General features: G+C 36.8%; 1 protein-coding gene across 2 annotated transcripts in view; it reads left to right on the top strand.

Moving 5' to 3' along the window:
* The window catches only part of Sptssb (serine palmitoyltransferase small subunit B), a 38,963-nt gene extending 27,117 nt beyond the window's left edge, over positions 1 to 11,846 (top strand). For both annotated transcript variants that reach the window (XM_047563152.1, XM_047563151.1), the window contains exon 3: positions 10,708 to 11,846. In XM_047563152.1, the coding sequence (XP_047419108.1) occupies positions 10,740 to 10,970 (231 nt within the window). In that variant the 5' untranslated portion in view covers positions 10,708 to 10,739 and the 3' untranslated portion in view covers positions 10,971 to 11,846. The remainder of the gene's footprint in view (positions 1 to 10,707) is intronic.
* Positions 11,847 to 12,527: the final 681 nt, after the last annotated feature.

The raw sequence follows: 12,527 nt of genomic DNA, 5'->3' as shown, positions 1-12,527 counted from the left end.
TAAATAATTTAAGGTTGACCAACCTTCAAGCAACAACAAAAGACACTGCTGTTGCTATTACTCTTCTTATCACTTCTAGAGCCCAAACCCATCCCCACACTCCTTACTGCATCACTGAGATCATTTTACATGTGAAGAAACTGTGACACAGAAAGATTTCACAAAGTGCCCAAGAATACAAAGTAAAATAAATAAATAGAAAAAGAGCAAGAGGGAAGAGAAGAGGAAAGGAGAGAAAGCTGAAATGTGTTCAGGTCTCCTAGTGCTCCAGCCTGGGATTATTTCCTTTAGAACCACTTTCTGCCTGCTAATCTTAAATTATTACTCACTTAGGATAAGCACTTGTAAAAACCAATGTAGAGGGATTTAAATCCACTTCACATATGTTTCTTATTCTCCACAGAGCCCATGAACTTTTAACATTATGAGAACTAAAAAAGCATTTGTCATATATTTTTTAAAAAATAGCACTTGCTCTCATCCATCCTTCAAAAAGACAGATGGTACTGAATTTGCAGAAAACAATCTGTCTAAACTCATTGCCTGAAAGCAGGCAATATGAATTCATAAGCAACTTGTATGGGTCCCACATCATGCTGGATAAATATTAAATAAATCCAAGTGTGGTTCTTGCCCTCAATAACCTTACAATTTTTGTTTAGTCAGTCAGCCAGTCAATCAAGCAACCAACTTTCCTGCTAGGCATTTCAGATAAAGAGATAAATGCTACATAATACCCATGTTCAAAGACCTCACAGTATAGTGGGGAAATCTGTTGTACATGCTAATTTTAATACAGCATAGTGTAGAAACGTTGCTACAGTGGTAACACATAGAAAGCAATATATTTTCCTTGGCAGGTAGGGAAGGTCTTCAGAGAATCTTTCACAGTGGAGAGGATAAAAGAACTGGGCCTTGAAAATAAATAGGATTTTATCTGGCAGAGAAGGGGCATAAGAGAATTTCTAGGAAAGAAAAAGAGTATGAACTAAAACATGGAAGCTTTAGAATCAATAGTGTTTAGCACAAAAGTTGAGAGATGAAGCTGGAGAGGTGAAGAAATCAAACTGTGCAGGGCCTTAAACGAATGTTTCATTTCATAAGAATGGAGAACCATTGGAGGTTTTCAAGCAGAGAAATGAAACTCTATGTTTAGAAAGTCAATTATAACAGCAGCATGGAAGATTGTAATCTCAAAGGGAGACAAGTTGGTAAGCTGTTTCATTAGTCCAAGAGATGGAGAGATTCTGCAGTAGAGTGCAATAAAACTTTCTGCAGTAATGGAGATATTCTACATAAATGCTGTTCAGTATGGTAGCCACCTGTCACATGTGACTATTGAGCACTTGAAATTTAAATTTCCACATGTGCCTAGTGGCTGCTCTATTGGACAGTACAGAGATAGCTTAGAGAAGCTAGCACTTGAGTTAAGCCCCTAAAATAGTTTTCTAATTGCACAATGCAATTGGTGGGCTAAGAAATCACAACTGGAATATTTTTAATGAAAAGAGAGAATAACAGAATAGGGTAGAATAGACTATAATAATAAAATAGAAGAGAGTAGAATATAAAATAGCATGTGCCTTAAAGATAGTATTATTTGGAGAGATATTTGCTTCAGTTGCATGATCAGGTATCTGTGTGTACATTGGATCACAATGCAAACTGTATTTTGTTTCCTATTGTGTTTTAAAATGTTTAAAACCAGTCCCCTGTAGGATGTATTATTTACCTACATACAAGTGTTATTGGGAAAAGATTTTCATAAGGCAAGAATAGCTAACATAAGCAAAGTTCACTAGAATTTAGAACAAAGATAACTCTGGACCTTTCAAGAACTTCCTAATTTTTTTTTCTTTTGAAATTTTAAAATGGACAATTTTTTAGAACAATTCTAGATTTTCAGAAAAATCAAGAATATGGCACAGAGAGTTCCCACATACCCTGAACCCAATTTCCCCTATTCAAATCTTACCTCAGTAAGACATACTTGTTACAATTGATGAGACATATTGATATACCATTATTAACTAAATTCCTTACTTTACTCAGATATCCTTAGTTTTTGCCTAATGTCCTTTTTCTGATCCAGGACTTCATCTGGGGTACCGCATTATAATTAGTCATTACATTTCCTTGAGTGCCTCTGGGCTTTGACCATTTTTCATACTTTTCTTGCTTTTTTTGTTTGTTTGTTTGTTTTGTGTGTGTGTGTTTGTTTTTGATGACTTTGAGAATTTTGAGGAATGCTGGTCATATATCTTGTAGGACATCCTTCTACTGGAATTTATTTATTTATTTATTTTTTAATGATTAGGCCTGTGGGTTATCAAGAGGAAGACTACAGAGGTAGGAAGCCATTTTCATGACATTATTTCATGGTTGCATACTATCAATATGAGCAATCACTACTGAGGTTGACTTTGATCAACTGAGCAATGCTTAATCATCTCCATTGTAAACTTACTCTTCTTTATCCTCCTTTTCTGTACTGTACTCTTTGTAAGGAAATCACTGCCCTCCTTTTTTTTTTTTTTTTTTTTTTTTTTCCTTTTTAATAAATGAATTACTTAACTAAAGGAAGGACTGTGAATACAAGCATGGTCGCTTTTTAGATAGAGCATCTCTCTCCTCAATAAACAGGACACTTTTATCACTCACTTCTTAGATTTCAACTACTGAATATGAAGCATAAAAACAGCTGGGTGATTGATCTAGAACTGCAAGATGAGTTGGGAAAGAGTTAGCCACAAATCAATTGCTGGTCCTTCTCACTTTTCAGTCCCTGATCCTGAGGTTGTATAAGTAAATGTCACCCAAAATGTGTTAACCCCCTGCCTTTTTTTTTAACCCAGAGGAAAGTTGATTTTTAGAAAGGGAAACCCCTGACTGAAAAAAATCCAATAATGTGGAGTACTCTTTTTTTAGGCCAAGGAGGGGCTGCAAGATCACTTCTGCAATATTCCCAAGGTAGATGCCGTCATCCCCGGTTACTTGCAGCTCATCTTGCATCACAATTACCTACCTTCCTACCACTCTTATTCCCCAGAACAGAAGATAACAAAAAACTTCCCAAACAAACCCAGGCACCACTTCTCCTGCAAGCTCCCTTCACAGTTCACGTTAGCACCTGGATTTTTATAATTGTCACACTTGTTTATTTTCTTATCCATTCAGCCAGAATCGAGTCCTGACCCCAAATAATGTGAGTTCCATGTCTTCTCACTGTCAGTCTGGGAGAAAGATGAAATTTAATCTCCTTCCCCACTGCACATAAATGTAGTGAGAAAAAAATCTTCACCTGTTGGTCAAAAAGTAGTGATATTACAAATTTAAAAAAGAAGCAACTAGCTCTCCATTTAATTATGAAATAGTCTCTTGGGGGATTTCAAAGTCCTTCATATTTTCCAGTGTCCCTATTCATTCAGTGAATTCTTTCTAGGATCTAGTCCCTCCCTCTGATTCTTAATAATCCTCCTCCCTCTCTCTCCTCTAACCTGCCAAAATTCTGCTCCGGTTCTTTCATCCTTGCTCACGTGTACATTACTAATAAGAACCTTAGGTTTTACCAGTTCCCAATTGCATTTGCAATTAGTGGTCATTCAAACCCTTAATTGCTAGGCCAGAATCTGAACTACTCAGTGTCAGAAAAAAAGTCTTATGTAAGAAGGGGATAGAGTCTGGGGAAACTGAGAGAGGATGGGACTGAGGCCTCCCAAATATCCTTCACACCCAGTTCCCTTGTCCTTGCTTGGCTTTGAGGTGACCACTACCTCAGAAGAACACAGAAAATCCTCAACTGGAATTTCTGCTTCTTATTCCAATTTTAATTTATGGGATATAAATCCATGCCAATCCCACATAAATCAATAACTTGAACTTGGTTTGACAAACTAATGCCAAACAATTTAATATCAGTTTAATACTAAACTCCAAGCTAGGTCCTTTCCTTTAAAATGAGTGATTCACCTTAGGGGATCTCTACAGTCTGCTAGCACTCCAAGATTCCATTTTAGCTACCTGATACAAGAGCTGAGTATCGTTTAAACTATATATTGGTGGAATATACTGAGTTGAATTATCATCTTTGAGGGCAATGGCTATGCCTGTCTTGTTCACTGGAATATTCAGTGCGATTTCCTTAAAATATTCAGGGAATATTCTGAAAGCAACTTCCAGCATGCTGATAATTGTTTTAATGGATAAATAGAAGTAGAGGAGAGAGGAAAGTCTTCCTAGAGTTAGATTCTGTCTTCCTATCTAAGCACTTCTTCCACATGCAAGTCCCTGGGATTGATGCTGTATTTGCATTATTGCTGTTCTTCACAGCAGCCCAAAACAAAAGGATTATCTCCATTTTACTGGTGAGGAAATCTAGGCCAAGGACAATTAAGTAACTGGCCCAAGGTCACATAGCCAGTAAGTAGAGGAGTCAGGATTTGAACCACTATCTTTATTCTCAAATACATACTCTGGGCTTTGCAAGTAAAATAGAAGTGCTTTCTAAACTACAAGTAATTCGATGAAAGTATAAACTGTTTTGATATTAATTAGAGAGATTCTGATCAATCGAAGCCTCTAGGCAACGTTGGAATATGTATTGCTCTAGTCCTGTCTGAAGGAGACTTTCTCAGGATTTTAAAACAATGGCTCAGAGAGGGCTTTTCTTGCTGCTTAACAGTCTGTTCCTCCAGGTAGCAATGATGACTTTGCCTGACTCCCCCATTTCTTACAGGGAGCTCCAGCTGTTTTGAGTTTCAAAAGGGCCTCCTGAGACGTACAGGTGGCAGTATGACAACCCCTTTTAAAATCTTCTGCCCTCCCCTTTTCCAGAGAATGTTGCTTAAGTCTGTTCTGGCAGCTATAACAATACCGTATTCTAGATGGTTCATCAACAACAGGAATTCACTTTTCACAGCTCTTGAGGCTGGGAAGTCCAAGACTAAGGCTCCCACAAATTCAGTGTCTGGTGAGGGCGTCTTCCTAGTCCAAATACAGCTGTATTCTTCCTGTGTTCTCACAAGACAGATGGAACAAGGGAGCTCTCTGAAGTCTCTTTAATAAGGGCACTAATTCCATTCATGAGGGCTCTACCTTCATGACCTAATCGCTTTCCAGAGGCCCCACCTCCTAGTACTATCACTTTGCAGGTTAGGATTTCAAGATAGTACTTGGGGGAAAACAAACAATTCAGTCTAAAGCAGGTATCATCAAATAATTCAGCATGTCAGAGTCAGAACCATATTAGAGTGACATCCAGGGTACTGCACCCATGAAGATATGCTACAACTTGCTTAGTCAGTGCCGCTTTTGAATGCACAACCTCATTAAAGGTCTAAGTGGGTTTCCAAAGTCATCCAGTTTAGAGGAAATCGTTTAAAGAATATTTCCAAACATGGTAAGTCATTTCTTTAAAATTGCATAGCTAAAAACAAGGAGATTCATGGTGTGCTTGAATAAAGTAAATATTTCTAGTCCTTTGCAGGGATATGGCATTAGGTCTTTAAAGAAGTAGGTAAGCAAATTTAACATTTCATTGTGAAAACTCCAGACCAAGATGTTTGCTGTCATCTGATTTTAGGTTGCCTACATTTAATCAAGTTATTTGCCCAAATTCAGTCTCTTTTCCCAACTTCCTTCTTAGCATTGTCCATTTTCTTTGCCTCCATTTAGTGCTCATTCCTGGCCCCTCATTCCCTGCTTGTTATGTGGCCCAGAACAGCATTTCCTGCCTGCAATGCTTTTTGGAACAGAGTCCTTCTGGGACCATTACCATGCAGAAGCCACATAGTTGTATCAAAATGATGTTTGGTCAATGAATAAATGAATTCTCCTACCTGTGTTACTTATCACATTGTCTAAAGCAGCTTTTTAAAATCATGCATGTAGTCCCATAGGAGATAATAAAATGGACTCACAAGGAAGGAGAATTATATTACCTAAGCAAATGTAGAATCTAAAAATAGGGCACATTCTAACAATAGATTGTACCAGATGGCTTACCATAATAACGAACTCTCTCCATCTTCTCACCTTTTCATCATAAGAAACAATGAATAAACAATCTTTAAAATTGCTTATAATCAATAGGGGGAAACAGAATTAAAGAAAGGGGCACAATCAGTGCTTTTTGTGGAATGACTTTAAGACTTCATGAGATTGAAGTGAGAGTTGACAATAAAAGCATTTTCCCCATGTCAGAGCTGACTGCTCAGAGAGCTAAGAAATGACAGATTGTGGAAATATTCAAAAGAAATTTTTAAAATCTTAACTCCTTAAGTTGTTAGCAGTATGAAAATGTATTTGAAATGGCCAGTTTTCAAATCACTTCAGAATTGGGGTATTTGTGACCAAGGTCTTATTATGTATTCTTCTTTGGTGTAATATATGTTTGTATGCTTTTTGTTGGTTATTTCTTTGAGTGTTTGATTGATTAACTTCCAGAATTTACAAATAAATAGTTTTTAATGGCTCAGGAATCTGGATACAGTAACTGGGTGTCTTTGACTCAGGATCTCTCACAAGACTGTAATCAATAACCACCAACACTGCCCAAGCAAGGAATTAACTTTAAAAGAGAAAGCAATTGCCAGGAGATTAATTAGTGCACTTTTAAAAACTATAATATAAAGAGAAAAGATAAATGATATTTCTAAATGAGCAATATTATCTCATTATAAAATTGAAAAGGGTATCAACAATATTTTAAACAGATTCTCAGTATACAGTTGACTCTGAGTAATGCCCATGGGAAGAGCACAGGCATAAATTTTCTGAAATGATTAGTTTCCAAAATTATTTCAGCTTAGCTTTAGAATGCAATGTGCTGTATGAGCTTATGGTCTCTTCCTCTACAACCCGCCACGGTCTCCCCTTAATAATAACCTCTGGGACCCCTAACATATCTGCTAAAAATAACATAGCCTATCCAGTCTGGCCTTACCCCTCTGGTCTCACACTGGCCATTTCTACCTCTTCAGTTTTACCACATTCCCTGCTCCCTGTGCTCCATTCTCTGACTCCTTCCCCCCTCTAACCTTTGCACAAGTTGTCTTGGCCATTCTCCCCACTGGCTAGCCATTGTATCTACAGGCTTTACCCTTGGATCTTATCTCAAATATCTCTTCCTTAGATAGCTGCTTAGACTGGATCGGGTTTCCCAAAGTCCCTCTTACCATACACTTTTACTTCAGTGTACTTAACCTAGTCAATAATGATATATTTACATGTATTATCTTATTATTACCTGTCTCCCTAATTGGTCCATACTTCCTAAGGGAAGGAATGGCATCTGTCTAAGCCATTATTATCTCACCTTCCTCTAGCACATCCTGGCACTGGATACCTAATAAACAAACTGGACTCCAGTTTCCTGAGTCCACGAACTCTGAATAATTAGAAGGAAGCCAATATGGGCTATCACGAATAAGATTTTTTGAAGTTGTCTAATAAGACAACCTAAAGGCTCAAATAGTGATAACTTAATTTTCACTGTTTCAGCCTATACTGTGGGAAATCCAGTCGCTGGGATAATGCCACCTATTGAAATATCCACTCTGGTACAGTTTGAAATCCGTGTTAAAAGTTTGATCTCCAATGCAGCAGCATTGAAATGGTGATTACATCATGAAGGGTCCTCCTTTGTGAACAGAATATAGGCTCTTATTTAAAAAAAAAAAAAAAAAAAAAAAAAAAAAAAAAAAAAAGCTTCACACAGCATTCAGCTTTTGCCCCTCCATCCTCTCCTCCATGCAAGAACATGGACTTCAAGGCACCATCCTGGAAGCAGATACAGGACCCTCACCAGACACCAAACCTGCTAGTACCTTCATCTTGGGCTACCAACCCTGTAGACTGTGAGAAATAAATTTCTATTATTTATGAATTAGCCAGTCTCAAGATATTCTGTTAAATCAGCACAAACAGAATAAGACACCTCCTTCTGTCATTCATTTTCTTCCAGGCCTAACCCTATTCACCTTTGCTGCTTCTCTGCAGTCAGAACTGGGAGGAAAAAAAGAAAATGGGCATTAATATCCTCCCAAGATCACCTGCCAAAACCAAGTATTTAAATCTAATTGTTTAGTTCTCACCCTTGATTTCTAAGAACCAGGGGAGTTTGACTTTTCAAAGAAAAGTAAAAAATTATCCATTTATCTGAAGAGTTTTGGCCATTATTACAGATAACTATGACCTTGTCACACATGGACTTTCCATTTTAAGTTTTTGTGGAAATGATCCTTGTCAAATATGTTACTTCTTATCAAAGCCAAACCATATTAAAATCAGTAATAACTAACTATATCCCGCTTACATTAGGACAAGGGGTGTTGTATGGTTATTTTTTAATTGATTACTTCTCATTCCCTATTTTCTCATTCAGTCAGGAAATATTTACTGATGACCTCTTTATGGCAGGAATTGTCCTAGGATCCAGTGTACAAGGATCAGTATCTCCCTATAGCCTAAGAAGTTCACAGTATTAGCAAAAGCATCTTGCTTTTACTCAAAAGAGGGTTAGAGAAGCAGGAAAAAGAAAAAACATTGGGCATGGTGGTGCATGCCTGAAATCCCAGAAACTGGGGATGTTGAGGTAGGAGGATCACACGTTCAAGGCCAGCCTCAGCAACTTAATAAGCCCTAAGCAACTTAGGGAGAATCTGTCTCAAGATAAAAAGTGGAAAAAAAAAGGGGGGGGGGGGCTGGGAATGTTGCTCAGTGGTTAAGGACCCCTGGGTTCAATCCCAGTACCAAAAGGGGGGAAAGGGAAAGAAAGAAAGAAAAAGAAAAGAAAAAGGAAGAAAGAAAGAAAGAGAGAGAGAGAGAGAGAGAGAGAGAGAGAGAGAGAAAGAGAGAGAAAAGAAAGAAAGAAAGAAAGAAAGAAAGAAAAGAAAGAAGGAAAGAAAGAAAAGAAAGAAAGAAAGAAAGGAAGGAAGGAAGGAAGGAAGGAAGGAAGGAAGGAAGGAAGGAAGGAAGGAAGGAAGGAAGGAAGGAAGGAAGATTTTCAGGTCAAAAAGATAGAATTCATCCTCAAAAAGGTTTCTTTTTACCTGTGAGTGGGATAGTAAAATTATCAAGCAGACTTGATAATTTTCAAGCACCATCACATTCTTAGGAATAAGCAGAAGAGTCACAGAAGTGAGCCTGTATTCCAGGTTTGTAAAATCATCCAAGGAGTCTTTCTAAGAAATGAGAGGAGGCCTTCTTCCTGGAAAGTTTTACATGTGGTTATAACTGTGGTGCTATCTAAAAGCCAACAAAACACATCAATAGTTTTGATAAGTTCTGTGCTTCAAACTAAATGATCATCCAAAGGACCCCTTAGGCTTTGCATTCGTTTTGGGTGTTCCCCAGACTACCATTCAGCAATTCACTCTAAGGACTCATGAAACTCAACATGTATTTGTACCAAAATCCAAGATCTAACTACACACAGCAAAACTATGAACACAGGATCCCCAGGAAAAGAAGACACAGGTGGATTCTGAAGAAATCCATGTGTAGGCGTCTGATGCTTGATGCTCCCATGGGTGTGTTCCCTTTTCTACCAGCAAAAAAAGTGTGGTAATATATCAATCATCTCTAACCTACTGTGGTTCCACTTAGGATTTTTCAATGGTTAAGATGATGCAAAAGCAGTGCTGGGATTGTGGCTCAGTGGTAGAGCGCTTGCCTAGCATGTGTGAGGAACTGGGTTTGATTCTTAGCACCACATTTAAGTAAATAAAAATAAAGGTCCTTCAACAACTAAAAGATTTAAAACAAAAAGATGATGCAAAAGCAATAGAACTTCCGTAGAAAATATACATACAATTTTGTATTTTGTTCTTTTCCTGGGCCATTAATCTATGGTACAATATACACCCTGGTGAGGCTGGGCTGTAGCAGTGAGCCACAGCTCCTGGTCAGTCACATGATCAGGAATGTGGACAACCATACTCAATCATGTACTATGTTGCTAAGCTTTGATGGTCAATAGATTACATATGTTAAATGCATTTTTTATTTACCATACTTTCAATTTACGATATGTTTATTGTGATATAACCCCACTGCTTGAAAAGCATCTGTATGTTCCATGTCTTTGCCCAAGGTTTATATTGGGGCTGGCAATGTGATCATCCTGTACCTGGAAATTTTCAAAATTTCAGATTACCAGAATACAGTGGGTATTCACTACAAATTACATGGTTTATAAACTCTTGTATTTTAGGGAATAGGAAGAACATTCCAAAAGCCAAGTTCTCAGATGCCAGCCAAGGGCCAAACTTGTATGCAGGCCCTTCTGAAGACAGCAGTCTCGGGTTAGCCGTATTAACTTTTCTGCACACCATTCCTTAAGTCTTCTGCCAGAATATGTGTTGTTGGAAACAGAAAAGTTCGCATTTATCTCTCTTTCTGTACATAGTTAAAGAAAATGTGGTTAACCTTAATTTTCAGAGATGGTTATCATGACAGTTATTACTAATAATTATCATTTTTAGATATTACTAATATTTTTAGTAACAAGTATTGATAGTAATAATTATTTTTATTATTAATGTATTATATATTATTTCTATGTAATCTCTATATTAATAATCCATTCAATGATCTTTAACAGTCTTTGAAATATTTTAACCTGCCAAGATTATGAAAATTTAAGGACAGTCTGGGTTTTTTTTTCCTTATTTCATTTTTCTTCTACTCTGTTATCTTCTTTAACAGGACAGACTTTGTGCAGCTTGAAGGAGCCGACCATGGATTTCAGGCGTGTGAAGGAGTATTTCTCCTGGCTCTACTATCAATACCAAATCATTAGCTGCTGTGCTGTTTTGGAACCCTGGGAGCGATCTATGTTCAATACCATCCTACTAACCATTTTTGCTATGGTGGTATACACTGCCTATGTCTTCATCCCGATCCACATTCGCCTGGCTTGGGAATTTTTCTCAAAAATATGTGGCTATCACAGTACAATTTCTAACTGATCTCATTTGAATTCTGTGAAATGGCATTGCACATTTATGTTGCTTACAACATATTGATTTAGTGACTACTGTGTCATCTTTCACTCTCTGACCTGAAAAGCGCTCTTCTCTATGCACTTTTATGTCCTGCCTGGAGTTTGAGATGGATGTCTCTAGTTTCTTTTATACATGCTACATTGTTCATTAGACCATAGAAAATATGATGCCTTTACCTCACATACCATGTTCCCTCAATGCAAATCTATGACTTTGGAATTTGTTTCTAAATCAGGACAATTTCATATAAAATTTTCCTGGAAAATGGGTTCATAAGAGATTTTTCCATAATCATATTTTAAATGCTCCCTTAATACCTATCCTACACCGAAGGATATATTACAAGAAAAAAAATCTTCATAGGCTACTGTCAAAAGTATCCTATTCTTGTTTACAATGTATAAAAAGATGTGAATAAATTATATGAACTCCCTAAAATCTTATTTTCTAGTAAACTGCTAATACCTGAAATTCTTTTATTTCGAATTCAAAAGAATAGACTGGAGGCAATTATTTTCTTTCAGACATGGTTCATGAATTGTTTCAAATGCCTCTAAAAGTCAGTTTAAAATCAGCAATGTTAATTTTAGATAAACAAGTAAGTATTATAATGCATAATCATTTTAAGTATAAGAAACAAAATATAATCAAAGTAAATTCAGATAATTCAGATATTGAGACTTTTGATGTTTCCTTGCCTGGCATGATGCTGAGGGTAAAAGAGAAAAGAAATTATTTTTCTTTCTGTGCTTTCACTCACTGGAGGAAAAAAAAAAGGCATGTATGGGGCTACAGGAAGAAAAGCTAATAAATAGGCTGGAAGTAATATTCCACCAGCAGGAACTCGACAGCTCCAGTTAAATGCTTTGATGTAGTGGCTCCTTTGTAGAGCAGAAACAAGATTTATTAAATTTCCTTCAAAATGTTTATTTTAAAAGCAAATATAAGTTTTTAATTATATTGCTGAATCAAATGTGAATGCCAAAGACCTAGCCTTGCTGCTTTTCTTTCCTCCCAATAAATATTAATGTTAGTAATTCTGGAAGGTAAAAATGTAAATAGATTTTGGACAATATTTGCACCCTTGTTTGTGTTGGGAAAGAAAAAAATTCTAAGGAAGGCTGAAAAGAAAGACATTCAGCATGCCAAATTAACTTGCATGTTTGTTAGTAAAAAAGCAAACACATGTTTTAAAGAGCAACCAGATCTGAATATGCATTTCTTGTCTTTTGCAAAATAAAATTAAGTTTAATTTTATAAGTAAAATGTCCACTGCAGATTTGTTTTTTTCCTCAAATTGCACTAAGTTGGACACTGATATCTCCTTGACTTATTTCTTGCTAATCCAACATGGCAACTGATCTTAAAACTGTAAATTACCATTACCAAAGGACTTCCCATGCTGGATTCCTTTTACATGTAAAGGTAGGCATCAACTTCTCCCTCCTACAGATAAGGAGACTGGAGCTTAGAAAAGTTACATTTCTTATTCAAGGTCAGTTAGTTTCTAGCATGAGAGCA

Source organism: Sciurus carolinensis, chromosome 9, assembly GCF_902686445.1.
Source record: "Sciurus carolinensis chromosome 9, mSciCar1.2, whole genome shotgun sequence".
Lineage (NCBI taxonomy): Eukaryota > Metazoa > Chordata > Mammalia > Rodentia > Sciuridae > Sciurus > Sciurus carolinensis.
This window is presented reverse-complemented; position numbering and strand designations above follow the sequence as displayed.